This window comes from Canis lupus, chromosome 10, assembly GCF_003254725.2.
Source record: "Canis lupus dingo isolate Sandy chromosome 10, ASM325472v2, whole genome shotgun sequence".
NCBI classification, from domain to species: domain Eukaryota; kingdom Metazoa; phylum Chordata; class Mammalia; order Carnivora; family Canidae; genus Canis; species Canis lupus.
In genome coordinates this window covers 19,959,360-19,986,071 of record NC_064252.1, presented here as the reverse complement: position 1 = coordinate 19,986,071, position 26,712 = coordinate 19,959,360, and the positions used below count along the sequence as shown (strand labels likewise).

The 26,712-nt window shown below is 51.8% G+C and overlaps 1 protein-coding gene across 4 annotated transcripts in view; it reads left to right on the top strand.

Annotated features, from left to right (window-relative positions):
- TBC1D22A (TBC1 domain family member 22A) overlaps positions 1-26,712 on the top strand; it is a 334,217-nt gene that overhangs the window by 252,660 nt on the left and 54,845 nt on the right. Inside the window, exon 12 of one of the 4 annotated variants that reach the window (XM_049115233.1) lies at positions 17,906-18,113. The exons of the other annotated variants lie outside the window; for them this stretch is intronic. Within the exon in view, the coding sequence (XP_048971190.1) occupies positions 17,906-17,965 (60 nt within the window). The 3' untranslated portion in view covers positions 17,966-18,113. Of the gene's footprint in view, positions 1-17,905; positions 18,114-26,712 lie in introns of those variants that run through there. 4 annotated transcript variants of the gene reach the window in all.

Here is a 26,712-nt window from a genome sequence, read left to right as displayed (position 1 = left end):
CTGGGGTGGGTGTTCCTCAGTGGGACCAGCGAGGGGCCCGGGGCCTGGAATTGTTCTCATGCACATCTGGTTACTCTGCTCTTGCTGAGATGGTGCCTCAGTGGCCATGTCCTCGGTTACAGAGCCCTCCTTACCAGGCTGAGGGTGGAGGGAGAGGACAGGTAGACTTGGCATTGGGGGCATTCGTGATGGGGGCAGAGGCACTGGGATGCCTCCCTCTGCCCCTGCCCCTCCCGGCTTGTGACCCGACTCTCCTGATTCCGGCTCGTGGCCTCACAGCATCCTCATGTGCACGGAGATGTGGTGCCCCCACCCACCGCCCCATCTCCTCAACCTAGGAGCACCCTGGATGGGGTGGGATGGGGGCAGCGTATTGCCCCCCAGCATGAGGGGGGCACCTGCTGCTCCTCAGTACAGCAGTTGGCGGTAGGGATGCCCCGTGCTGGGGTGCAGAGAGCTCTGCCGTCAGTGCTGTCCGTGCAGTGGTGACCTTGTCTACGTGTGTTCTGGATTTATGGACTCTTCTTTTGAGGTCCAGCATCCCCAGTAATTGCCTTCCCTTTTGCGTGCCCTGGAAGAAATTCAAAAAGTTAAAGTTAGGCTAAGAATTGCTTTCAGGAGCTTGGCCTGGTGTCTCCCAAGCGTGGGACATATTCTCAAGGTTTCCCGTCCAATTTTCTGTGACCTTTTGTTAATGACCACGAGGAGAGAAGGCAGCCATCTGCCCGGGTCCCTGTAGCGAGCCCTCAGAGCTTGGCTCCGAGGTTCGACTCCCTCCTGGCTCCTTCGGGACCAGGCTTGGTGCCACCAGGACCATGTCCTGGACCGGCCACGGGCTTCCTCTCACCGTGTGAGGACTGAGGTCTCCAGATGTGACCCTCCCAGCTCCTTGGCAGACCTGAAGTGCAGGCCGTGCGTGGGCCAGGCTTGCTGCACGGCAGCGTGGCCTTGGCAGGTGCTGAGGGCAGGGTGAGGTTAGGGTCCCGGCGGCCCCTTAACTGCATGCTTCACAAGTGCCATACTCTCAGTTTCCTGGGAGAGGATGTCATGGAACCTTTAGAGGAGAGGCGAGCCCTCCCCCAGACCGTCTCCAGCCCGGCACGAGTGGCCCCCGTGCGAGAGGGTTAGTCTGCTCCTGTTCCACTTTGTCTACAGTGCCTTAAGCATGATAACCCGGCAGCACATTGCGTGTTTACCCCCTGCGTTCGTCACGCTATCCCATCGTGTTGTTTCACCATCTTTGTGGCCACCTGCTAAGTGGTTGCGTGGTGTCCTGCCCTGTGGCTACGTGACAGTCTGCCTCACGGTGGTGGGCGGGCTTTCTCTGTGATTATCGCTGCGGTGGGATCACGGGGCGCCGAAAGCTGCTTCTGTATCCGTGGTCCAGGAGAACAGATTTGCAGGAGTGGCGTTATGGGGTGAAGGGGTACCTCTGTTTCCAAGGTACTGTGTATATATCGGGACCAGCCAGAGTGAGAGGGATATTTTCTTCACCCTTGTCATCACCAAGCATTTTAATTAGCATTGTTTTTCTTGATTCAACTGAGCAATAGATGGTAAGATCTTGATTCTATATTTAATTCTGTGGTTACTGTTAAATTTCTAAAGTTTTGCGCATATTCAGTAGCAGGCTGTGCAACGTTTTAAGATAACCTTTTACTTTGTCCATCCATAGTTTCTCCGAACATTTTTAAGCTGTCGAGGTCGGGTGAGCGTACTGATGGCTGCCGCCAGCGTTAGTCTAGAACCTCAGCTGTGACCTGCAGGCTTCCAGCTGGTGAGCGGTTCCCAGGGAAGGCTGCATTCCTCTCTCTCTGGGTGCTCGTGGTCTTTCCGAAATACACAGTGGCCCTGGGAGACAGTTACTAAGGGTAGGGAGAGATGCATGGGGGTGTGGGGTGGGAAGAGGCTCTGGGGAGGGGCTCAGGATGCAACAAGAAGAGCCGGCTGGTTCGATGGGGTGAAGTGAAGGGTAACCCTTGGAGGCGAGAGGAGGTGAGGGGTGGCGAGGAGGCGAGGACAGCCAGGGCAAGTGTGTGTCCCACCGCAGCCCTCACCTGTGCTGTGGTCAGGTACAAGGTGTGTGGGGAGGCTGGGGTCTGTGCGGAGGCCTCTCCTCCTGCCGGAGCTGTGGCTTGTTGCACAAGAGTCGGGGTGAGGGGAGCAGAGAGGAGCTCCATCTTGGCACGAAATCCCAGTGATCCTGCTTAACACTAAATCTATAAGCTTGCGTCTTCCAGACTAGAGCAGAGTCCCATAGAATTATATTTTATCATGGAAGGTGCTAGGTTATTGTGCAATTTGAGATGATTCCATTTTTATATCTTTGTCAGATTTTTCATATTCCCAGATGCACACCTTTGGAAAATATTCTCTTTCAGGCCTTGCAAGCCATCTTGGTTTTAGAGACTGTGGTCCTTAGCTTTCACCACCGTCTGCCTGGACCTCCCGTCAGTGCTGACCGGGCTCAGTGTTCCCCACCCAGAGCCGCCCTCCCTCCAGGTGTGCTTGAGTGGAGCTGGGACCCAGAACATTATGTCCTCTTTTACCTGAGAGGCTCACCTTTCCGTGCAGGTGTGAGGCTCACCTGGCATGTTCGGGTTCCCGTTCCAGGGTCCCAGCGCTGCGCTCAGCTCTGGGGGGCAGATCCTGCGCATCATGATGGAGCTAGCAAGCCCAGCTGGGGAGTCTCTTCTAACATAGGGCTGAAGGCCATGGGGGTGGGGATTTACGCACGTCCTCATCAAGGGAACTGTGGACCTTTAAATTTCTCAGCCAGCTGCGGGCTCTAGGCCTGGACTTTGCCTTCGGCATGGCCGCCGGATCATCCACGTTCTCCCCTCCAGTGCAGCCAGTCCAGTTTAACGGGCGTCAGCCCCTCGTTTGCATATCGACCCCACTCATCTCCGGGACCCTAGTTTCAGTCCCTGTTTTGTGTGGACGTAAAGGGGTGCCGTGACCCCTGGCCTTTATGAGCCCGCACCCTCATCTTCCTTGGGGTGCTGTCTCCTGAAGTTCTGATTTCCCAAATAAGTGCCTGCTGGCTTGAATTTTCAATGACTTCTTAATTGGTCGACCCCCCCCGATGCAGGAGGTGCCTGGTGAGCACAGGGTGGTGACACTAGATGGCCTCTAGCCAACAGAGGAGGTGGTACAGGCGATTTCGTGGTCCCTGTCCATCCTGCCTTTCTTCCTAACCCCATCCTTCTCTGCTTTGTGTTCGGGGACAAGTGGAGGCGTGTCCTTCCCGACTGTGTTCCAGAATTAGGCTTGTTTCCATGCTGCCGTCCTGGCTGTTGAGGTGTGGCCGCCGCAGGCAGAGCTGTTCTGAGGACCAGCACGCAGCACAGGGCGTTTAGTTCCGTGGCTTTGCTGAGCATGACCTGGAAACACAGGGGGCCAAAGCCCTCCACAGGGCAGCAATGGGCTCTCCTCAGCACCCTCTGGGTCCCCTTGACCTCTGAATGGTGTCTCAGCAGGCCCTGCCACTTGATTATCATGAGCCTTTGCAAGCACGCTCTGAATCTTCATTTAGAGTCTCAAATGCCCTGGGGGAGCCAAATCTGGAGTTAGAGTGGGATGCTTTTAATGTGGTAACTTGTTTTTATGAACATTTATTTCAAGCAGTTTGCATTCATTTTGAATACTTGGGTCCATTAGGTAATATTAAATCGTTTATGAGTCCAGAGGTGAGGCCAGGGATTCCACCGTGCACCTGCTGCCTCGGCGAGGAGTGCCCTCTGTGTGCCCGTGTGACCCATATGCCTCTTAGTGATGCCTTGGTAGAGGATGGGCGTACTGGATGACCATGGGAGGGCCCTGGGACCCTCAAGATTGGGGTGGGAGGGGGTGCAGGAAGGGTTGGCTTGACCCCATTACATTGAGAAGAGTGCCTCACCCCTTGGGAGGTGGCCCTCTCTGCTGGAGGCTATGCCTTCCCTTGGTCAGTGGGTGGGCTGCTGGTGGGTTGGGCCTCCAGAGGGGCCTGGGGGCAGCATCCAGTGCCTTCTCTCTGCCTGCTGGGGACCAGGAGAGCAGAGAGCCATCAAGAGACCCCAGTGCGGGCAGACACCTCTGTGCAAAGGGACGGCTGGAAGGTTGGTTTGGGGTAAATCCATGATGTCGCACCAAGCTAGTCCCTGGTGGAGGAACACCACGTGCATTCTGCTAAATCAGCTGACTGTGGCGTTTGCTGGCGTTTCCTGAGCTGTCCATGCTCTAGGCACGTGGCTTTTCTTTACATCACCCCTGTGCTTGCCCATGTGCTAGTGCATTTATCTCCCAGGGACCCCCAGATGGAAGGGTGAGCCGAGCCCCACACACCTGGGACACAGGCTCTCGATAGGCGGCAGGTGTTCCTGCGGGGCGGCCGTCCTGCCAAACCGAGGCTCACAGAGGCCCTGACCTGTCCTTGGTTGTCTGGCTCGGGGGTGAGAAGGCTGGTGCATGCACCAAGGCTCCCGGGCGGCGGCATCTGTGCCCAGGAGCTCTGAGCTGTGCCCGGTTCCCAGGCTGCGGGCCTGGCTGCCTGAGCCCCGAGCCTGAGCAGCCTAGGGTGGGCGGGGGGCCTCGGGCAGGAGTGGGGCAGCAACACGCCGCGGAGGCAAGGGGGCCTCGGCGAAGTCTTGCCTCGTCGCGAAGCAACAGGTGCATCCGCAGGGTCTCCCGTGAGGAGAGCTGATGGGCGACGAGAGCCACCTCAGACTCGCCGCCCGATCGCAAGGTGCCTGCGTCCTCCGCGGCCTTGGCCGCGCACCCGGCTCCCCCCGCTGCCCCTCGCCGCGCTGTTTGTGCTCCACAGATCTGCCTTGGGCCTGTGCCCTGGGGGTTCGCTCGCAGCCCCGGCCTGTGCGGCGCCCGCGGGGCTGGGAGGCCTTCCCGGAGGAGGTGGCCGGAGTGCGCCTGTGGCTACTCAGCGTGCACCCTGCTTCTCTGAAGGCCGTGGAATCGGGCCTCTGTCTCCCTCGCTGGCGCGGTAACTGCAAAGCTGTCCTGCCCAGGCTGCCGATGAGCAGCCTCCGTGGGGAGGCTGGCCCGGGTGGCGCGCACAGCGCCCGAGTGTGGGCAGGTCCAGGGCGCTGCTGTGGCCGGGCTTCCTCCCAGTCAGTCCTCACCTCTGGAGGAAGGGGAAACCCGACCCCGCGTTGGGCCCCGGCCACTCTTCTCTTCTCCTGGGAGAGGTCTGGGCCAGAGTCCTGAGCCTCGTCCTCCTCATTGTGAACCTCGCCGGGCAGTGGGCCTCCGGGGGTGGTGGCAGGTGAGTGTGGGGCTTTGTGCAGAGTGCGCAGTGGCAGCAGGCGGAGGCTGGGCTGGGTGCGCTCTGCTCTCCTCTTCACCTAGTCCTTTTCTCCGTCTGCACAGCGAGATCCCCGGAGGGGGCAGGGGTGAGGTAGGCCCATGAGCCCTGGCGGCACCGCCTGGGATTGATGCTCAGTGGGTCATCACACCAGCACCCCCCTGGCGGTCACGGTGCTGCCATGGACGGGGAGAGCGATAGATAAAATCGATCCCAACAGTCACTATGGCAATGTTGCTGTTCCTTTCCTTTCTCCAGTAAGATAGTAAGAACTTCAGTCAGGCACTGCTCCTGGGGTATTTTATATTCATTTTATATTTGGCAAAGATCTGTCCTATAAGAACTTGGAACCTGACCTTGTTCTAACGCAGGGGTCATAGTGAGGGGGGCCATGCTGCCCCTGCTCTGGAGGCTCTCATCGCCAGGAGGTATGGGGGTGCAGAGAGAGGCCCCCCTTGCAAAGGAGAGACCAGGGAGAGGGAGCAGGTACGCAGGTGCTGCAGGATGCTGGAGGAGAATTGTCCAGCCAAGTTGGGGGGGCTCTCTTGAAGGAGGCAGCCCTTGGTATAGATGTCCGCCCCGACCCACACTACGTGGTGGGGGCCATCCAGCGGGGGGCCTTGCCATTGAGCTGATGAGAAGGAGGGCACCGTCCAGAGTAACGGGGCTCCTGTCATGGGGTGGGGGCTCCCTTTCTTTGTGAGGTGGGCAGGGTTCCCTGGCACAGGGGCTTCTCGCCTTGCTTGCTGGTGCATTCTGTTTCCTTGTGTGCATACGTGACTGTTATCAGATCTGTTGGAGTGGATTGCTCTCGTAGCAGTGGCCTGAGAGAGGCTGCCTGTGGAACACAGGGTCGTGGGGCTGGGGTAGGTGATAGTCTGCACTGCCCACGCCGACAGTGGTGTGGCCTGATCCCTTCCCTCTATGTTCCTGGTGCCCACAGGGCTTGAGCTCACCCTTTAAGGACTCTTTCCTGCTGGGTGCTCTCAGTAGTGGAGAGTGTGGTTAAGTGTAAGCCGGCTTTGAAGGCACAGGGCTGCCTGTGAGCCGACAGTGGACTCCCCGTGGAGCCTGGAGCCGCGTCCTTCAGAATGAGCCCGCCCCCCTTCCTGATGTGGAAGCTGGAAGTAGGAGCATCCGTTTCCTGCCCCGTATCCTCCCTCACCAAGCCCTCTCTCCAAAGCCCACCTCCCATCCAGCCACCACAGTGGTTCCCAGTTGGACGTCTTGCTGCCCTCCTGGCTGTCAGCCACTGGCTCCCAAGGACACCACTCTGGCCTGTCCCCGGGGACAGCAGCCTCAGGGTGTTTCCCTGCTAGCCCGCTTCTTCTCTCATGCCCCTTGCTCCTGGCCTGTGGGCGCCCTGCCCAACCCGGGCTCTTTTGATGGTTTCAGTTCAGTCATTTGAGAGTCTGCAGGGAGTTCCAGCTCAGAGCGTCTGCTTGGTATAGACTCTGTCAGAGGAGGGAGGGGCTTTGGCCCCATGTTCTCCAGCCCCTCCCTCCCAGTTCTGATTCCATCAGCCAGCAGAGAGGGCCATTGGCCTTGTCTCCGGGCACCTGAGCGCCTTCAGGCCAGCACCCTATGTTCCCCTTCCTTTTCTGTCCCAGCTTCTAGAAAGTTCTAGAAGGTTTCCAGGTGCCTCTGCAGGTATAGGGATCCAGGGCAGTTTTGGACACAGATAGACATGGGTTCACGTCCAGTGCCGGGAGACGTGGGCAGGCACAGTCCCTTACCCGCTGGGTCTGAGCTTCCTTACTTGTTGTGTGGAGATGGGAACACCTGCCCAGGTAGGTGCAGCCATACTTATAAAGGGCAGGTGAGCAGTGAAGACCATGAGCTTTGCAGTCAGGTGGGCCCAGTGGGTGCCCTAGCTCTGCCATCGCTCCCGTGTGGTGCTGGCCTGTTGGGCTGCCCTGAGGGCCATGGAGGACTGCAGGCCTAGAGGCCAGGCCAGGCGAACCTGTCACTGACTCTGAGCTCGTACCCCACCCTCCCTTCTCCTGTCTGCTCATGACTGTGACCACCTAGTCCAGCCAGGGTCCACCCCAGAGCCTCCCTCCTCTTAGCTCCTGCTGCCTCTCCCTCATCCTTGTACTTCCTGCCACCTCTGCCTCCTGGTCCACCTGCTGCCAGAGCGCCACAACATCATATAAAGGTGCTTCAGGGCTGGGACAGCTTCCTTTGTAGAGTGGAGACGAGGCTCGAGGGAGGCCATCCTAGAAGACAGGCCGCGCCCTGGACACAGGGCCACGTGCTCTCCAGCCAGGCTCCCAAAGGGCTGGCCATGGTTGGATTGGTCTCTAGGGCCCCGTGCCCAGAGCAGCGTCTGACACAGGCATGTTACTCTGTCACTGGTGCTTAAATGAGTGGCTTAAAAGAAATCACATGGAAGAACTGATGTGTGGCTGGAGGTGGTGAACGAAGTAGCTTAGGTGGTGGTGCGGCTGGGGCAGGTGGAGGCAGGTCAGAGGGAGGTGGGACCCCTGGGTAGCCTTTCTCCGCCACCTTCCCCACTGCAGCATCATGAGGGAGGGCTGTCACGCCAGAGCTGGGGCAGCGTCAGGCCTGTGCTGGGCATCCACACACCTCCCTTGTGTCCTCCCCTTAAAAGCCGGATGCAGTAGGCCTGGTTAAGGCCATCCTGTAGATGAGAAAACTGAGACTTGGGTTAGTTAGTGCCCTGTCCAGAGCTACCCGGCTGGCAGGGAGCAAAGCCAGGAGGCAGGCCTTCCCTATGAGTACCTGTGCCACCTGAGGTTGCTGCTTCAAGTCCTGACACATGTCCATGAGCCCACCGACCCAGGCGCGCATCTGGTTGATACATGGAACCCGTTCTGCTCAGGAGGAGCAGTGGGTAGAGAGTGTAAGATGCAGGTGAAGAAAGCAGAGAATTTCATGAGTGGATCCCCCCACTCTTACACACTGACTCACACTCAGCTTTTGAGTGTGTGTCTCTTTGCTGTTGAGACTGTTGGCGCTGCGTATGGAACAGATGCTTACGTGAATACCGAGTCTCTAGTGTGTCCTCGCTCCAGCACCTGTAGCAAGCCTGTGCCCCTCACCTGGAGAGCTCTGCTCGCTGCACAGATTGAACAGTAACAGAGGTTGTTCAAGACCCTAAAGAATCTCAGATTTCCTAAAAGGGGTTTATTCCCCTTGCTGCCTGGGTGGGGGAAGCGGATCCCTTTCCCTCTGTCACAAGCTGACGGGAGTGACACGCAGGGGTCGTTCATGCCCGGGCCATGGTGGCACCCTGCACACTCAGGCCAGCATGGTTCCTGGCATTTAGACTTTGCAGCAACAGGAGGGTCCTAATGTTATTGTAAGAGCCATGTTTGATGAGAACCAACTACGTGTGTGCAGTGAGCGTGTGGCTGTTTTGTGTTCTGTTCGTGCTGAGCTCCGAGGAAGCATCTGCTCCCACGTGCCACGCTCCGGGGCCGTCGTGAGCTGCCTGACTTCCAGGGACCTGGGGAGAAATGGCATCTGCATCCCTGAGTGGGAGCCTGGGGGTTTGGGGCTTGTGGGAAAAGGTGCTCACGTGGACAGGACCGTGGCAGTGAGCCTGATTGTTGGGCACATTCTGTGCACTTGTCAGATCTGCTTACCATCAAAACAGAGATGCCAGGGGCCGGTCCCCGAGTTTCCGGCAAGTGCAGCGGGGCTTCCTTAAGCTTTGCCACTGTTGCCCAAGGTTTCCAACTCTGTTTTCGGGAAAAGTTGCTGATAGCTCGGCAGGCAAATAATTGCCAAATTACATAGCAGGGAAATGCTATCGGGCAGACGATTTAGTTACAAAACGGCTCAGCAGCCTGTGCTTTTTGGCGGCTTTGTGTTGTGAGTCACGCCTCTGTCTTCCTTGGCACGGCAGCGTGTTGCAGATCCCGTGTTCAAGGCCACGTGGAAGGCAGGTTGTGGTCAACACTTTACTGTTCGGGGCCTTGTCTTTGCTCACTTGAAATATATTTGCAGCCCCCAGAGTGATGCTCAGGTCCTTCAGGGTGACTGTCGGGATCTCTGGAGTGTGAGTTCTGGAAGCATGCCTTCGCGTTGGTCTCAGTTTTCTGACCTCCACGTGGGGGCTGCCAGTGGGGGTGGGGTGGGGCACAGCCCTCTGTCCATAAGCACTGTCCTCTCCAAAGGGCCTTAGGGGCCGCAACCTTCAGGATGCTCGGGTGCAAGGCCTGTGCGCTAGCTCTCAGCAGTTCCGGGCGAGCGGGGCCTCTCCTCGTCCCCCCATAGCTCCTTCCTCTGTCCTGGGGGGCATGTCCCACTCTGCTCCGTCCCGCCACGCCACCTCCCACCACCCGCACAGGCCTCAGGACAGACTGTCTGCAGGATTTCACTGCGTCTTCTAGAATTTCACACAGACGGAGCTGTTGCGGCAGGTGCTCTGTCTGGCCTCTTTCACTCTTCTAATTATTTTGAGATTTGCCCATAGCTTCACATTATAAATAAGTTGGTGCCTTTTTATTGCTGAGTAATCCTTCACTGTGAAGGAGCCTCTCCTAGAATCAGGTTATTTCCTTCCCGCCCCCAAGGTTAGAAGTGTGAGTGGCACGTGCTGCACCCCTCCCATGGCCGTCACAGTTTGCGGTGCGGTGACAGTGCTTCTCAGCCTTGTGTTGCAGCACCAGCCCAGCGGCCCGGACCTGCCGAGGACAATCGTGGGCCCCCTGCATCATCAAGCCTCCAGAGGTGGGGGGATCCTGGTGCCCCCAGGCCGGAAGCCACTGCTCAGTGGGCCGGCAGGGAGGGGGAGATGAGGGTCCTGGCAGAGTGGCGGCTCACAGGAAGCGCGTTGCCCTGCTTCCTTCAGCTTGACCGGCTGCACCGTGTTCTTTTGCTCTGGGTCCCTGGAGATTCCTGTTGCTTCCAAGATGCAAAACATTGTGACAGGTGGACAGCATGACACTAACGTGGAGGACGGTGCGAAAATGACCGCAGTCTCTTGGCGTCCTTGTGCAATGGGCTAAGGTGGGGAGGGGGGGCTCCTGAGTCCTGACTCCCACCCGGGGCCCTCGGCACCCCGCCGCCCCACCACACAGCGGCCCCATGCCCTGCGGAGCAGCCTATCTGGGTATCGGGGCAGCAGCGGCCCTCACCCTACGTGGGTGAATCCAGATCTGCCGAGGGGAGCCCTGTCCCACACTCCCTGTCCCACACTCTGCCCCTGCACCCGAGTGCCGCCCCCCGGCATCTGGGCTAACCCTGCCAGCTCCTCCATTTACCCCTCTGGCACCCTGGCCTCCCCCACCCCCTGCACCCTGGCCACCCCCCGGCCCCTGCTGTGCTACACGGCATCCTTCCAGGTTTGTGCTGGCTCTGCTGTGCCCCCTGCCCGTCCTGGGGCCCACGCAGCTCCTCCTGTGCCCAAGCAGCTCCTTGGCCACTGCCTGCCTCGCCTGGATGCCTCAGCTTGGGTGGCCCGCTGCTCCCTGTGTCGCTGGCACGCGAGCCGCTGCGAACCTGAGCCTCAGGGCAGAGAGCACGATGCCCGCTCTGCCTGTAGAAGCACAGCGGACCCAGGGCCTGGCAGGGCGGCTCTGCTGGGCGGCCTGACGAGGCTGGAGAGCCGCTCTGACGACGGCCTGCCCACCGACTGTTTCGTGCTGGTGCCGCATGAGGCTCAGCAGGCCTGTGGCACTCAGGCCTCTCCCAGCACGGTGGCCACACTCAAGCATGAGGTGGAAACCAGCTGGGGAAGGCACTTGCACAAAGGTCACCTTAGGGGAGGGATGGAGACTCTCCTGCCGGAGTGGTGGCAGCTTTGGGAAGAGCAGGTGGCCAGGAAGAGAGCTTCTGGATGGCGGCACCAGGGGCTCCTGTCCGTGGGATCCGCCTGCTTTCTCATCTCTTTCTACTGGGACAGCCCTGGTGCCCATCTCTACGGGCTGCATGGGAGCAGGGACTGTGTGCTGGGTCACGGGTGCTGGGACTCGGTGTGACTTTGCACTTATGCTCTCCTGGGGCAGCGTGGGGGCAGCCTCCTTTGGGTGCTCTGCTCTCTGGCATCGTGGGTCCTGGATGGGCCAGCTGCTGGCCCCCCAGAGGAGGTGGCCCTTCATGTGCCATGGGGGGTGAGGTCCCAGAGCCTCCTGTCTGGGGCCCTGCGGGTGTGTGCACTGGCCCTGCCATCACCAGAGGGAGGGTGCAGGAAGACAGAGCCAGCAGTTTCTCTCAGAACGATTTTTCGGTTGGATTATCAGTGAGATCAAGCAAACTTGAGTTTGCTCCTTTAGTTTATGGGTGTGCCTCATTGTATGTGACCTGTCGGGCTCAGCACCGCCACACCCCTGCTTCACCAGGCATCACTGGCCCTGTGGAACCTGGGCAGCCTCTGGTCCCATTGGCTGCGTGGAACAGCCCATCGAGCCGACCAACGAGTGCTGGGTAACCTGCAGGGGGAGCAGGAGCCTGCCTTTCAAGGGGGTCTGTGTGCTCCAGGAGAGCCAGCAAAGCAGCAGCCGCACCAAAAAATACCTAAGTATGCACGAAGTATTGTGAGGTAGCAAGGAAGGATTGCAAGTTCTCATTCTTGAATATTAAAACACAGGAGCACACACAGATGGAGTGTAATCATTCCATCCCATTGTTGGCGCATCCAGCTGCCGAGGGCTCCGTGGTGATGGGCTTCCTCCAGGGAGGGGGACACTGGAGCTGCAGCCAGGCCTCCCTGTCCTTCCAGTGACCTCAGAGCTGTGCTTTGTTTCTTGGCTGAAGGAGAGGGACTTTGATGGCCGGCAGTTTCTAACCGCTCAGCTTCCCTGTCTCTGTCCCTCACAGGCCACGTGATAAATCCTTGATGTTTCATCACATTAGCTGTTAGAGGCACACAAAGCAAAGATGCTGACGGGCTTGCCTTCTCCAGGGCTGGGCTCAGATCCTGACTCCTGTGGCTCAGGGTCCTGGGCAGAGTGTGGGCTATGGATTCCTCTCTAGGAGGTGATGCATGCGGTCCAGAGGTGGACTTGTGGTGGCCCTCTTCCCAGGTTTAGGGATTGGACTGATGAGTTACTCTTTCTGACCCTCAGGGTCCTCAGCGGTAAAAGAGCGCTCATCACAGCACCTGCTCGTGGGGCCAGCGACGGTCCCCCTCTGCGCTCTTCACACTGGGGTCTGCGTCTGTCCTCTGGCATCCTAGTGCATCCAGTTGGTGACACCTGTTCTCTCGGCTCTTGGCTGGACCTGCATGTGGAGCCGTTTCTGTCTCCTGCTCTGACAGGTCGGCCTGCTCTGGCTGGCAAGGCCTCTGAAATGCCCTTCGGGGGCTTGGGGAGACGTAGGACAGACTCCTCCATGACCACGGTGCCCTATGGGGATGAAGGGTGCACATGTGCAATCTCCCCCTTACAAGGACACCACCCTCGTCCAGTCTGACGACATCTCAAATACATCTGCAAAGACCTTGTTCCCCACGTTAGGACTTGGCAGTGTCTTTTGGGGGAACATGACCGCCCAGCCGATGGGCTCTCGTGGCGAGTTGCCTGGCCCTCCTCCCCTGGCCGCTGTGCAGTACAGACCAGGGCCCTGCTCATCCCCGGGCAGCTGTGTGGACGGTCTTGTTGCTCTGCGCTGGGCAGCTTTGTCCACGGGAGGCCAGTTGTGCTTTAGTAAACACAGGATCAGGAAAATTGAAATCCCTGTTGAATGTCTGTGCAGATTGAGCTATTTGGCTCAATATGGTTAATGTCAGCAAGGATTAAATGGTTCAGTCTGATCCATTTCACCTGATGGCATTTTATTTTAAGTACAGCAATGGTAGTGTATTTTTAGAAAAAAGGAAATTCCTCTTTTTATTGCTGTCATTAATGGCTGTGGGGACCAGTCCGGACCTGGGCTTGCCCAGCAGTGGGGCAGAACTGGGCCCCCTTTGTACCGTCACTGTCCCCATAAAGCAGAATCCTGAGAGCGGTGGGCATTCCTAAACTCTGAGATAGTCACCGCAAGGGTCTTTTCTCTTCCTTTATACTCAGGGTCTCTGGCGTGTTGAGGTCATGTCAGGAATGAGCTTCTTTTAATTAAATTCCACAAAGAATAAATGTTAACTCTAGAAGCATCTAATTTCTTTTCTGCAGCCGACAGTGTCTTTTGAAAAGTGTACTGTACACTTTGATATCTGTCATTACAGAGAAACAATTCTAAAGGTTGTATCGATGTTTTCTTAAATGAGAGGAATCTCCATTATAAATTAGAGTTATTTTTATTTTTTAGTCCACTTTTGATCCTCACTAACATTAGTGAGCGTTAGTCAGAGTCCCCACTCCAGCTTCAGAGTTGTGCCAGCACAGACACGGTTTCCACCTGGGGGACGGCCCTTCTCCGACAGAGCAGGTGAGCTGGGGTCTGCGGGGGCTTCTGTCCACCTGGCTGAGCGCTCGGGAACCTGCTTCCAACGGGATGGTGTGAGCAGTCGGCCTTGTTGAAGGCTGCTTCTCCGTGGGGACCCAGCAAGGTCTTTCAGGGGGAAGGGCTGACCTGATGGAATGGATTCCTCTTGTGTTGGGGCTGAGACAATTAAAAGGTCCTTGTAGCCTCTTTCTCTGTCTCTCAGTCCAGAGGAGCAGAGGGGAGGGAGGAAGAGCTCAGGGCTGCTTGGAGCCCTCCCCACGCCCCTGTCCTTGGGCGCAGGCTTCCCGACTCGCCCTCTGGTTCCCTGGTGCTCAGAGGAGAGCTGGGTTTTAGTGGCTGTCTCATCTTAAGTGTACGTCCTCATTTGGGCACAGAGACTCAGGGACTCCTTCCCACTTTTGGAATCCCACTCGGAGCCTCTTGGCCACTGTCCTGGCCTGGCTGTGAAGTTGGGCTGGTCGGTGGAGGGCTCTGGAGGAGTGCTGGGCCCCACTTTGCACCTGCGGAGTTGCAGAACCTGGCACACATCCCGGGAACCATACCCAGTGGATTACTAGACACGGGGGCCTGGGAAAAGCCGGGAAAGGAGGACCCTGCTTCATGGACCACGTAGTGCTGTTGGTTTTAAGGAAAGGTTTTTATTGAGGACAGTTGGGGAAGGCAATTGACTTCATCAAAAGATTTGTCACTGTGATGTGCCAAGCACGTTTTGGGAACCAAGCCACTGGCATTGAAATAAACCGAGGGAGACGTGTGAAGCACACCGTCACTCTCAAAGTGTTGGTGGTTTTATTGAAAAGAGAAAAGCTCCCCGAGATACAGGCGAGCAACTGCAAGGCCACCTTGCGCTCAGTGCGGGCATGTGTGCTGTTCCTAAATCCTGGGTGGGCAGGCAGCAGCCGGAGGGGGGACTGGCACTCCCGGCCAGCTTGTGGGGGTGCCAGCCCAGCCGCGTCAGGGAGATTGGGCAGGGTGGACCTGCTTCTCCCCAAAGGGTCCCGGCTCACTGTGAAGAGGAAAAGCTCACCCAGGGTGGCCTAGTCCCTTCTGTTCGCACTGCTGTGGAGAGGGGCTGGCTCCAACGGGGCCGCAGAGTGCCGTGCAGCCCCGCGCCTGTGCTCGTGGAAGGCAGAGTGAATGGTCTCCTCCGTCACATGGACTCCTGCACGTTGGCACCCAGAATCTCAGGGGACTGAGCTTGCCTGGGGCACCTGGCTTCTTTGTAGCTCGCCCACCTGGGAAGCTTGCCACGGAGCAGGCGTCTCCTCGGGGAGATGGCCCTGCTCGACCTCAGAGGACACCTGTGTCTCTTTTCTCACTCCCCACTTCCTCACCGGGGTGTCTTGTATGTGGGCAGGTGATCGCAAGGCTTTTTTGAGCTGGAGCAGCACTGTTAATAAAAAGTGGATTCTTGTGGCTCCCCGTTTGTGTCCATGTACCTGGTTTGTCTCGTCTGAACCAGTCATCTTAAAGGACTCGTGCTAACCACTCCATCCCTCTCCTGGTACTTTAGAGGCCACAGAAAACCATTGTACTGTGAATTCTAGCGCCGGCTCTTTCAGGCATTGTCTTTAGATTAATAAATCCTGCCTCTTCCTCTATTCATCCTGTAATGAAGAGGCGACACGGAACTCGGGAGGGAGCAGGGCGTGCATAGACAGGCATTGATACACAAAAGGACGGACGAGCCCCTCTGTCCTTCTGAATGACTTCCCTTTGTGTGAGCACAGTGAGCTCTCAACAGTGGCCGCTCCACGGGTGGCAGAGCCAGCTGACCCGACGCCAGGTCCTCGGAGGATGGTGGTCCCACACAGGATGGTGGGAGGAGGTTTGCGAGCGTGCTGGGGGATCGGGCCGAGATGCTCGGGCCTGGAGCCAGAGCCCTGGGCAAGAACCACAGCCATTTACTTAATAACTTGAAAGAGACAGGTTATGACCACACATACCTAGCTGTGCTTTCCTCAGCGTCTGACCAACTGAGTAGGCCTCTCAGGCTCTTCTGGATCTGCCTACAATCGCAGAGTCACGCCTACCAGTCCTGTCTCTCTGGAGCGTGCTCGGCCATCTGTCCGTCTGCCTAGCCATGTATGGATGACACTTTGAACACCTATTTGAATATTTGGACCAGCCCCAGTGCTACATACTAGATGTTAACAGGCAGATGACAACTGCCCACTGCCTGGAGCCGCCGTCAGCTGAGTGGGAGACAGAGGTTAGTAACAAGTGCCAGGCAGGGATGTCCAGGGAGGGTGGCTTAGCTGTCTGGTACCAGGCAGGCTCTGGTGTCCTGGCATTTTCTCGGCAGTGGGGCACCTCATGGGCTGAAGACTGGGTGCATGCTCCAGCAAGACACCTGCCATGTGACCCCATTGGCCCTGAGCTAGGTGGCCCCGGTGTGTGGCCCGTCACTGGGGAGAGGACCAGCTCCCCGGCGCCTTTCCTTGCCCCCTGCCAGCATCTCTGGGGGTAAAGTGGATGTCCGTTATGGTGGGCAGGCGGGACAGCCAGCCTCGTCTGAGCTTCTTCTTTGAAGTCTGTGCAGCAGGCAGCTGGGACACAGGACGTGTGCAGATGAAGGGGCTCTTCCAACGTGTGCCTCCGTGCTGCTGCCTTTCATGTAGGATCTTTCCTGGGCCCGAATAATCCCGAATCATTTCATCAAGTGGAATCTGCAGTGGAGTATTGAAATACTTGTCATATCTCTCACACCCTAGGGCCAGAAACTCCAGTGGTTGCTCTATTCATGGACTCATGTTGCAGTAAAATGTGATAATTGATGAATATCTGTGGGAATGGATATGATTGTGTCCTCTTTAATGAGCTAACAATTTCATGCCGAAATCTCAGCAGTGCTATTGTTTAGAATAAAGGAGACATGCAAATGAGGCCAGGGCTCAGATTGTGGTAGAACAATGCTGGCAGCCTCTTTATTGGACCCATTAATTAATTCCCCATCAGCCAGTTTCCCTGGGAATGAACTGGAAAAATAATTAAAATGATACATGAGGTAAGGAGTTTAGAAATTCAAAAGGTGAAGGCGAGAATTAGTTTAATACATAATTAGACATATTATTTGTGACTACATTTTTTTAAACGTGGTTCATTGAAGCAATAGGGTCCTATTTTTAGTCCTGGATAGCTAATAAATACCATTTGGGGCTGTTTTTCAACTCATAAAGGCTCATAAATTTTCTTAATGACATTAAATGCCTAATTATATTGTACATTGTTAAAATAACTACTATTGCAAAATCTAATAATACAACAAAAGTTGCAAAAGCAAGTTTTTAAAGGAGTTAATTTGACTGAATTGCCAAACGAAATTCTGGGTATTTGAACCAAATTGAAAGAGTTTCAGCAAAAACTCTGCAGGTTCACATTATTTTTGTGGTGCATTTGCTCAGAGGGTGAACCTTGAGCCGCAGTTCTCCTGCTGGGGAAAGTGGTCCGGGCGGGAGGCCGCCCCTCTGGAGCGCAGGCTGAGCGCCGAGCTGGTGAATCTAAGGGAGCATCGTTCCCACGGTGATGGCTGGTGTGCATCAGGCTCCCTGGATAGCTGCTGGATTCGGCTTACTGTGGTGCAGACGACGCATTTGAACTCTATAGGCCTGAACTCAGGTTAGCATTGTCCCCCTGGGTTAAATCCTAGTGTGTGGAGGGACCAGAGTTGCCCCAGCTGAACCGGTACTGAACATCTACCTGCCCGCTTATTCTGAGGATGGTCAGTCTGGCGGCTCTGTTTCTGGGAATCGCAGGGGCTGGAGATTTCCTGAGGTTATTGATATTAAATTTGAACTCCATTCTGGAAGTCAGTCTCCCAAACTATTAGATAAAAGTATAAAAACTCTAATAAAACAAGGAAATGAACCACACTGATGAAGCTCCTCATGTGCCCGTCACCATCATAAATACTTAGTGCATGTTGGCATGCGTCGCTGGGCGATAGCTGACCAGGAGCAAGGCTCTGTTTGCCTCTCGGTGCACCTGAGGCTCTGAGGAGATGTTTGTGGATGCAAGGTCTCCCCACCAGGAAGCCCTGGCTGCAGATCCACGTTTAGAACCCCGGTCTTCCCATGGCCCCTGCGAGGCTGGCACTGTGCCTGTGACCCTCAGCTGCCTGTCTCCCCTCAGTCCCTTTCTGGTGACAATGCAGACCCCCTCTCCCTGCCCCGGTTGCTGGATGCTCGTCGTCTCCCCTAGGCCCACGCCACTCAGAGGTCGGCTGCACCCCATGTTTACACTTTGTGTTTACAGGCAGAACCCCTGGGCTCAGAGACAGAGGGAAACCCTGCCATCTCCATCCAAGCCTTTTAAGTGAAACTGTCCATCCATCACCCCGTGATTTGATCCACCAACCCAGAAACACTTGCTCATGCTTCATGGCTGTGGTTGGTGGAAGCTCTGGGAAAAAGGAAAACAAACAAGCCAGTCCTAGTAAATAAAAGTTATTTCCTCATTTGAATTTCTGAGTCCAGGGAGTCAATATGATGCAAACATCAATCTTTCTGTTCTTGAAGGAGGGGGGGAAGATTTCTCCCTGTGCATCCTGCTGGGCTGGGATGAGAAGTGCCTGGCGTGCCTGGCTGGGCTCAGTCCTCCTCCCCTGGGACTGCCTGTCTTTTAGTATTGCAATTATGCACAACCCTGTGTTCCCTTGGTCTTTAAGAGTATCGTTGTATAAAACTTTGCATTTCTGGGTGGGTAAGTGTGTTGTGGATATCTAGAGACTCATTTTTCTCTCTCAGCCCTCTGAGTGTGCTCAAGAAAGATGTGCTCGTGGAGGGTCCACAGAGGCAGAGGCCTGGTGGGGAGGCAGTGAGGAGGGAAGGGGGAGCAGCGGGGCCTGGGCTTGGTCTCAGCTTCCCAGCACTAGGCAACTGATGAAAATAAGCCCATTAAGCTTTTTATCACAGTGTTCTTGGCTTTTAGCAGTGCAGCGCCTCGGCCCACATTTGGCGGAAAGTGCCATACCAGGTCGGGTTAGCAGAGTGGCCTTTCATGCAGGCAGAGGCAGGGTTTCCTTTTCTGTGCACGTACAGCACTTTGCTGGACCCTGTTAGCGTGCTGGCTGTGTCATAGCCCCACTGTGTTCATACCTATCGCACATCCTAGGCCAGGAATCTTTGAGGGTAGGGACTGTGACTCAGCTCTGTGTCCCGGGCACCTTGCACAGGACCTGGTGTGCTGGCGTCTGCACATGGGCTACATAGGTGGATGGCGAGGTGTCCTGCTTCCCTGATCTGTTTTACCTGGTGTCCTGTGGGACGCACTTGTAAACACCTGCCAGATGTTGTTTAGGTGGAGGATAATTTGGCCCCGTCCTCCAGCCATCATCGTAGGGCCTCTGGCATTGTACATCATGAGTCTGCTTCAACAGACCAAGTTCTGCCCTGGCAGCTGGGGCCAGTGGGGAGCCATCCTCTGTTTGCAGATTCTCACCCCACACTCCTGCATAAAGGACGGACAGCTCCAGGCAGCTTTTTGGTCCTAGGGTCAGATTTGAATGTAAAACTGAGAAATCCTAAATTTATTAAAGGCTTTCTTTTGGGGTTGGAAATACGCAGTAGATTTTCTATCCCTCTCAATTCTCTCTTAAAATTTAATGCTGCCATAAAAATGATGGATAACAAATTATTCCAGGAAAAAAGATACTGAAAGACTCTTCTAACTGTTCGAGCAGAAGTATAGACTTGGTGCAGAAATATATGTGACCCAGAAAACTCACAAGGAAATAGGAAATCATGTACGTTATGGAAAGCACAACCACATGATGTTGTTCCAGGCTGTAGAAAACAACAATTTTTATTCAAGATATTGAAGGACTGAATCTATTTTGTGCTGTTGGCACCTTTATTAACATAGTAACACCATGCCTTTCTAGAATTCATTATGCAGCCTTCCCTGCTTGGAGCACTGCAGGATTGTAGTAAAGAAGCCAGGAAGTCCAAACCCTGTAATGGATGGCAGAAAGGGCCCATACGATAAGCTGTGTCCATTAGTCATGCAAGTGTTTCTTGGTTCTCTTGGTGCATCTTTCCACAGAGTTCCACCAGGGCGGTTTTTGAACTATCTGGGGCTGTGGTTAAAACCACGGATGGCTGGGCCTAGGTCCCCCTCCCCGCAAAAAGGAAAAGAAACCCAGGGGTGCTAGTGCCATGGAGAACTGACAACCAGACCACAGGCTGTAACAGTAGAGAGGGGAAGAGATGTGAAGAAATCAGGCTTAGGCTCTCAAGTCCCACAGCAGCAGGCTGAGGTAGGTTAGTGCAGGCCAGACTGTCCTTTATTCCTTGGTAGGCCTTGGATTGTCATTGTAATAAAACATAATATTAAAAGAAAATGGAGACACCTGGGTGGCTCAGCAGTTGAGGGTCTACCTTCAGCTCAGGTTGTAGTCCTGGGGTCCTGGGATTGAGTCCCCCGTCGGGCTCCCCACAGGGAGCCTGCTTCTCCCTCTGCCTGTGTCTCTGCCTCTCTCTGTGTGTCTCTCATGAATAAATAAAACCTTAAAGAAAAGAAAAGAAAATGATTCAGATTTGACATCCTATTGTTTTTACTCCACAGCAGTGGAAGTGATGGTGCGATGGTGCCAGTGCCCCAGTCCCTTGTCCCTTCAACTGGTCACCCAGGCCAGGTCATGGCCTTGGTGGAGACCCTGGTGGCAGCTAGAGGTGATGGCCTGTTTATTCCATTCCCCCCGATGGGTATCACCTCATCTTTTAGGAGAACTTGGGAGAAAGGATGGGCTGTATCAATGACTTCCAGCTAGAAGAGTCACCATGACAACTCAGGAGGTTTTGGAAGCAGGCACTTTGCTTAATTTCAAATCTTAACCCTTCTCAGGCAACTCTGAAATCTTTTGTCCAGAGAGAAATGAAATGTGTCTCTTATTGTTCCTAAGCTACATCCATTCAAGTGAATAATTCACTTTTTTTGTGTGGGTTTAGAGAAACAGATGCACACAATCTATCTAATTTCCTTTCTTTAAGCATTTTAAAGAAAATGTTGTTTGGAGTCTCCTTGATAGCCAGCTTCTTGGAAAAGAGGCAGTGCTGCATAAACAGTGCTGCCTGCATTCTGTGGTTCTCTTTGTCCCCTAAGGCACAGAAGCTCCATGCCACCCAGGCAGCTGCCTTGCCCTCCTGCCTAATTGCCTTTGCTGGCACCTCTTTTGTCCATCAGGTAAAGCCCAGACAGCTCAGACCTACTGTTAGGGATCTTTACCATCCAACCCCATCCTAAACTTCTAGCCCCATTCATCAGGAGACTCATGAGCACAAGGTAGAGCCAGGCCAGCAAGGAAGAGAGCACAGAGGCAAGTAAGATGTGGTCCAGGAGGCTACTCCGCCTGCTAGAAATTAGACTGAACAGAGAGGAACTGTCAAGGGCTAAGTGCTAACCCCAGAGGTGGAGGGGGATTCTCAGATCCCTATGTCATTTCCTGTGTGGGTCAGCGACAGCTTTTTAAAGCATGCTGAGCTTTAAAAATAAATAAATAAAAAAATAAAAAAAAAAAATAAATAAGTAAATAAATAAATAAATAAATAAATAAATAAATAAATAAAAAATAAAGCATGCTGAGCTTTGAATATGGCATATTACATAATCCTCAGTATAGCCAAACACTGATAGACTATCAAAACCACAAGAACTTGTGGTCACCAGAAGGCTAAGTAAAAATTGGCAGTGGTGGTTGGAGGGGGCGCTGATGGTCTCTAGGCTTGGCTTTGAACATACACTTGAGACAGGATATAAATATTATACTCCTTACAGGTAGGGAATGCGGAGCTAAGGCACATAGGTCAAGCCAGAGCACTGGAAGGCTATATTCTTGGACAAAGGGTGAACTAGAAAGAAATCCATTTGCTAGCTCTGGGAGACAACTGGACAGACAGACAACCTCTGTCTCAAGCCTGGTCTCTCAGGTCGGGATGGGGCAAGAGATGTTCTTTCCTGTTAACTTTTTACCATTGTTTAGCATTTGAATTTATAAAATCAGTAATTTGGGAACCCACAAACAGAACAATTAACATAAAAAGATAATCAGGACTGTTAATATTACTGAATATCTAGCACAAGTGTAGCCAGAAGTTTTAATTTTTTTTGTCTCAGCAGTTGATGAAATGAATTGACCAAAAATCAGTGAAGATGCAGGAGATGTAAAAATATCATCAAGCAGTTTGCTTGGTCTTGTTAACAATCCAGCAACTAGAGATACCCAGCAGCCATTCTTGTTGAGTATGCAATGACTAGTAACCAAGACACTTTACCTTCTGGAACATAAAGCAAGTGTGAAAATTTAAAAAGATTGAAATAAAAAAAAAAAAAGATTGAAATCATACAGAATATGTTATCTAACCGTAATAGAATTAAATTAGAGATCAATGAGAATGATGCCTAAAAAAAATCTCTGAATTTTTGTGAAGTAAGCAGCACACCTCTAAAGAACCCTTGAATCAAAGAAGTCAAAGGGAAATCACAGTATTCTGAACTGAATGAATATTAAATACATAAAATATCTGAATTTGTGGGATACAGTTAAAGCACTGCTGAGAGAGCTAATATACTCCTATAAATGCATACATCGAAAAGAAGAGGTTTAAAATAAATAATTTTAGTTTCCCGCTTCAGAGGAAAAGAAGAAAAGAATCCCCAAGTAAGCAGAAGGAAGGACCCAAAAATGAAAAGGACAAAAATCAGTGAAATCGAAAATGGGCAAGCTTTAGCTAAAGGAACAAGCCAAAAGTTGGTTTATTAAAAAGATCCATAGCACTGAAAAAGCTCTAGCTAGGCTAATCAAAAAAAAAAAAAAAAAAAAAAAAGGAAAGAAAGAAAGAAAGGAAAGAGCATGAGTTAAGGGAGACATCACTATAGATCCTACAGATATTTAAAATATAATGGAATTATTTAGTTATTAAAGTTATTAACTTTATATCAAGAAGTTAACAACCTAGATGAAATGGAAAAATTCCTTGAAGGATACAAATGATCAAACTTTGCACAAGAAGAAATAAGAAGCCAGAAAAGCCCTGTATCCATTAAGGAAATGGCATTTGTAATTAAGAACTTTCTTACAAAGATGACTACAGGCCCAGATGACCTCTCTGGTGAATGTTCAGACATTTAAGGAAGAAGTGATAACTAAATCTTATACAGATTCTTCAGAGAATAATGGAGGAGTGGACACATCTCAGCTCTTTTTGTTAACATAACTGAGATACCAAAGTGAGACAAGGGCATTATAAGAAAAGAAAATTATAAACCAATATCCTTCACTAATATAGATGCAAAAATGCTTGACAGAACATTAGCAAATTGAATCAAGTAATATATAAAAATTGACAGTACATTGTGACTAAGTGGGATTTATCATAGGCATGCACAGTCAGTTAAACATTCAAAAATCAATCAATGTCATTGATCTCATTAACAATAAAGGAGAAAACCATATGATTGTGTCAAAAGATGCAGAAAAAAAACATTTGATGAAATTTAGTACCCACTCATGAAAAGAACTCCCAGTAGACTGGAAATGGAAGGGGAGCTCTCTCACTGATGAAGGACATCTCTGTGACCCTGTGACCTTACATCATATTTAATGGTGAGGTTGGCAAATACTTTCCCCTTATGTTGAGAACAAGGCAAGAATATTTGCTTTCACCACTTCTGTTCCATATTGTACTTGAAGGCCTGACTAGGAAACAGGATTGAAAATAAAATAAAATAGTATAACAATTGAAAAGGGAAAAGTTAAACTGTCTTTATTGATTGCATATATAGAGAATACCAAAGAGTTATTAAAACGATGGTAATGAAGATCCTCTCTATGAGCTTAATAGCCAAACATCCACTGAATTTGTATATTTTAGCCTTGAACGGTTGGAAGATGAAATCTGGAGACCAATACCATTTATAATAGCGTGAACTCATAAGAATACTCTGGGATAAATTTAGCTGAAAATACTTACCTTTACACTAAAAATCACAAAACATTGCTGAGAGAAATGAAAGAGATATGTGGTAAGATATACCATGTTTACGAATTGAAGGACTCTTGCTATTAAGAATTCTACCAAATTGCTCTTAGGAATTAGTGCAGCCCCCAATCAAATTCCTACCAAGATTTTTTTTGGTAGAAAATATCAAGCTTATTCTGAAATTTATATGGAAATGCAAAGGACCTAAGATAGCAAAACTTAGTAAAAGAAGAACTAAGTTGGGGAATTTAAGCTCTTGACTTCAAGATATACTATAAAACTACAGTAACCAAGACATTGTAGAGAGACAATAAGAATAACAGAACCAAGTAGAGTCCAGAATAATTAAGAGACAGACAGGGAGGACATGTTTATAATATGTATACCTGATGGAGGACTCCTCTCCACGATGTATACAAGCTCCTGTAGCTCCATATCACAAAGACAAAAAGCCCAATTTTAAAAATGGACAAAAGGTTCAGACATATTACAAAAAAAGATGGCAAATGGCCAATGAACACTTGAAAAAGTACTCAACTGGAAAATGCAAATTAAACACAGTGAGGTACCATTATGCCGTAAGCACCAGAATCACTAAAATGAACAGAATGGACAATGTTAAGTGAACATTGACACGCATGTGCAAAGCTCTTATGCAGGGTTGGTGGAAATGCTAAATGATACCATTGCTTTGGAAAACCCACAGTTTCCCATGATACGACCATGCATCTACCCTCTGATTTAACAACTTCATTCCTAGATATTTACACAGAAAAAACGAACATTTACACACACACACACAGGTGCGCACACAAATGCTTGTGCAATAATGTTCATAGCAGCTTTATTCACAAGGCCAAACTAGAAACAACTCAAGTATCCTTCGGCAGCAGAATGGATACGCACATGCATACAGTGGAATGCCATTCAATGACCATGTGGCTACATCTTAGAAACATTATGTTAGCCGACAAGAGCAAAATACAAAGAGAACATAATGCATGAGTTCATTTATGTGAAGTTTTAGAACAGACAAAATCAATCAGTAGTGATAAAAGTCGCAACAATAGTTTGCTCTTGTAGCGCAGGGTTGCTGGGGGAAGGGCATGCTCCTTAGGGGTGTCGATCCCACTGGTGAATTCATTTGTCAAAACTCATTAAAGGGTATGATTCGATCTCTGTAGCTTACCTTGTAGAAATTATACATCAAAAAAGTTAATAAAAATTTTTTAAAAATACTGTCTAAAAATACTTGAAACAGAAGGTGGAACACTGGAGTCCCCCTTTTTCAAATCTGTTTGACTTGATCTTCAACTTTGGAGGCTTCACGAAGCAGTTGGGGCAGAGTGGTGATGAGGCTGCGGGGAAAGCCATCTGGATAAAGCCCTCGCAGAGGGCTCTGTGCTCGGGGTCAGCCTGGTGAGCCACTTGTGCCCTGCCCCAGGGGCCTTGAACTGAGCTGCGTGTGTGTGTGTGTGTGTGTGTGTGTTACCTGTTTCAGGGAGGGCTTGGGAACCCTCTGCTTAAGTGTGAAAGATCAGTTAGCACGTTTTAGGGAGGAGCACTGCGAACTGCTAAACACTGGTAGGAGTGTAAACTAGTAAAAACCACTTAAAAAATAATTTGGCTTTGCCTGGGAAAGTTGAGGAGGTGCGTTCCCTATGATGCAGGTGTTCCGCTCCTGGGTCCGACATACTCAGAGCTGCGCTGTCCGGCACAATGGCCTCTAGCCACACGTGGCTACTTAAATCCGTGTTTACTGGATTATAGGCATCGAAGCACTCAGCTCCGTGATCGCACCGACCACATGCTCAAGACGCCCCTGTGGCTGGCGGCTGGCAGGTGGACAGTACAGACACAAGACGTTGCAGTGATCCTATGATTTCATTGCGAGGTGCTGCCGTAGAACAGTGGTTCTCCACGTGTGGCCTTAGGCCTGGCAGCATTGGCGCCACCCGTGAACTTGTTAGAAATGCAGATCCTGGGGCCCGATTCCTCATGACGTACTGAATCAGAAATGCTGGGGAGGGCCCTCCGGGTGATTCTGGAGCATACACAGGTTGAGAGCCACCACTCGAGAAGAACCCTCAAAACACACAAGGATTACATCAGTATGGGTCATAACAGCAGAAAGTGGGCAGAGCCTAAATATCCATTAGCAGAGTATGGACAAGGAAGGAGGGGTAGTCTACAGGTGATTGACAGCCACAGGAGGCGTTTCAGGGACATAACGTGGAATGAAGAGTACGTCCTTGATTCCTTCATGCCTTTTGGTACACTATTTGAAATGAAGATCCAGAAGGAAGCCAGTGTGGTGCAAAGGTAAAGAGAAATCAAGAAAAATCCAGAGAAATAACCATTTTAGGACAACATTACCTCCAGAGCTCTGGGGTCTCATGGGCAGGACTGGCTTGGCCAGAGCTACCCAAGGAGATGTTTGTTTTCCTCTCCTTAAACCCAAGAGTTCTTGTTTTCTTGACATTCTTTTACTTTCGTAAGTTAAGAAATTGTTTTTGTATTTACTCAATATTTAGTTAAGCATTTTAAAAATAGTTTAGTATCAGAGTGTTTGGTTGGTCATGAATTAAGTTTTCCCGAAAAGCACCAAAACACATTACTTTAAATGCCCACAGATTAGATGGGTATTTATTTCCTTCATGTCCTCTTAAAGCATGTTTGTCAGATTTTGCCAGAAGTTTCCATCTTAGCAGCTATTCTTCCTTTGGGGACGTGGAAGGATTAGAAAGAAAATTTTGAGCATACTGACCCCAATCAGACCCCAGGAAGCAAACTAGGAGTGATAAGATCAAGATGAAGAAAGACCAAGGAAAAGTGTATTACGTTCCTTATAGACCGCCGTTCTGTGGTAGCACACCAGTAGTAAACATCTATGTCCTAAGTCATGGAGGTAAGAAAACGTAAAGCTGTATGATGATTACAGCTGCATTGGAGAACTTTTATTTTCTTAACAACGGGTGAATTACCAAAGAGAAAAACAAAGAATCTGAACAATATACTTTTTATGGTTGGAATTAACATTTATTTACCAGGAACTCAGAGATGAGAGAATAGCTAAACTTTGTT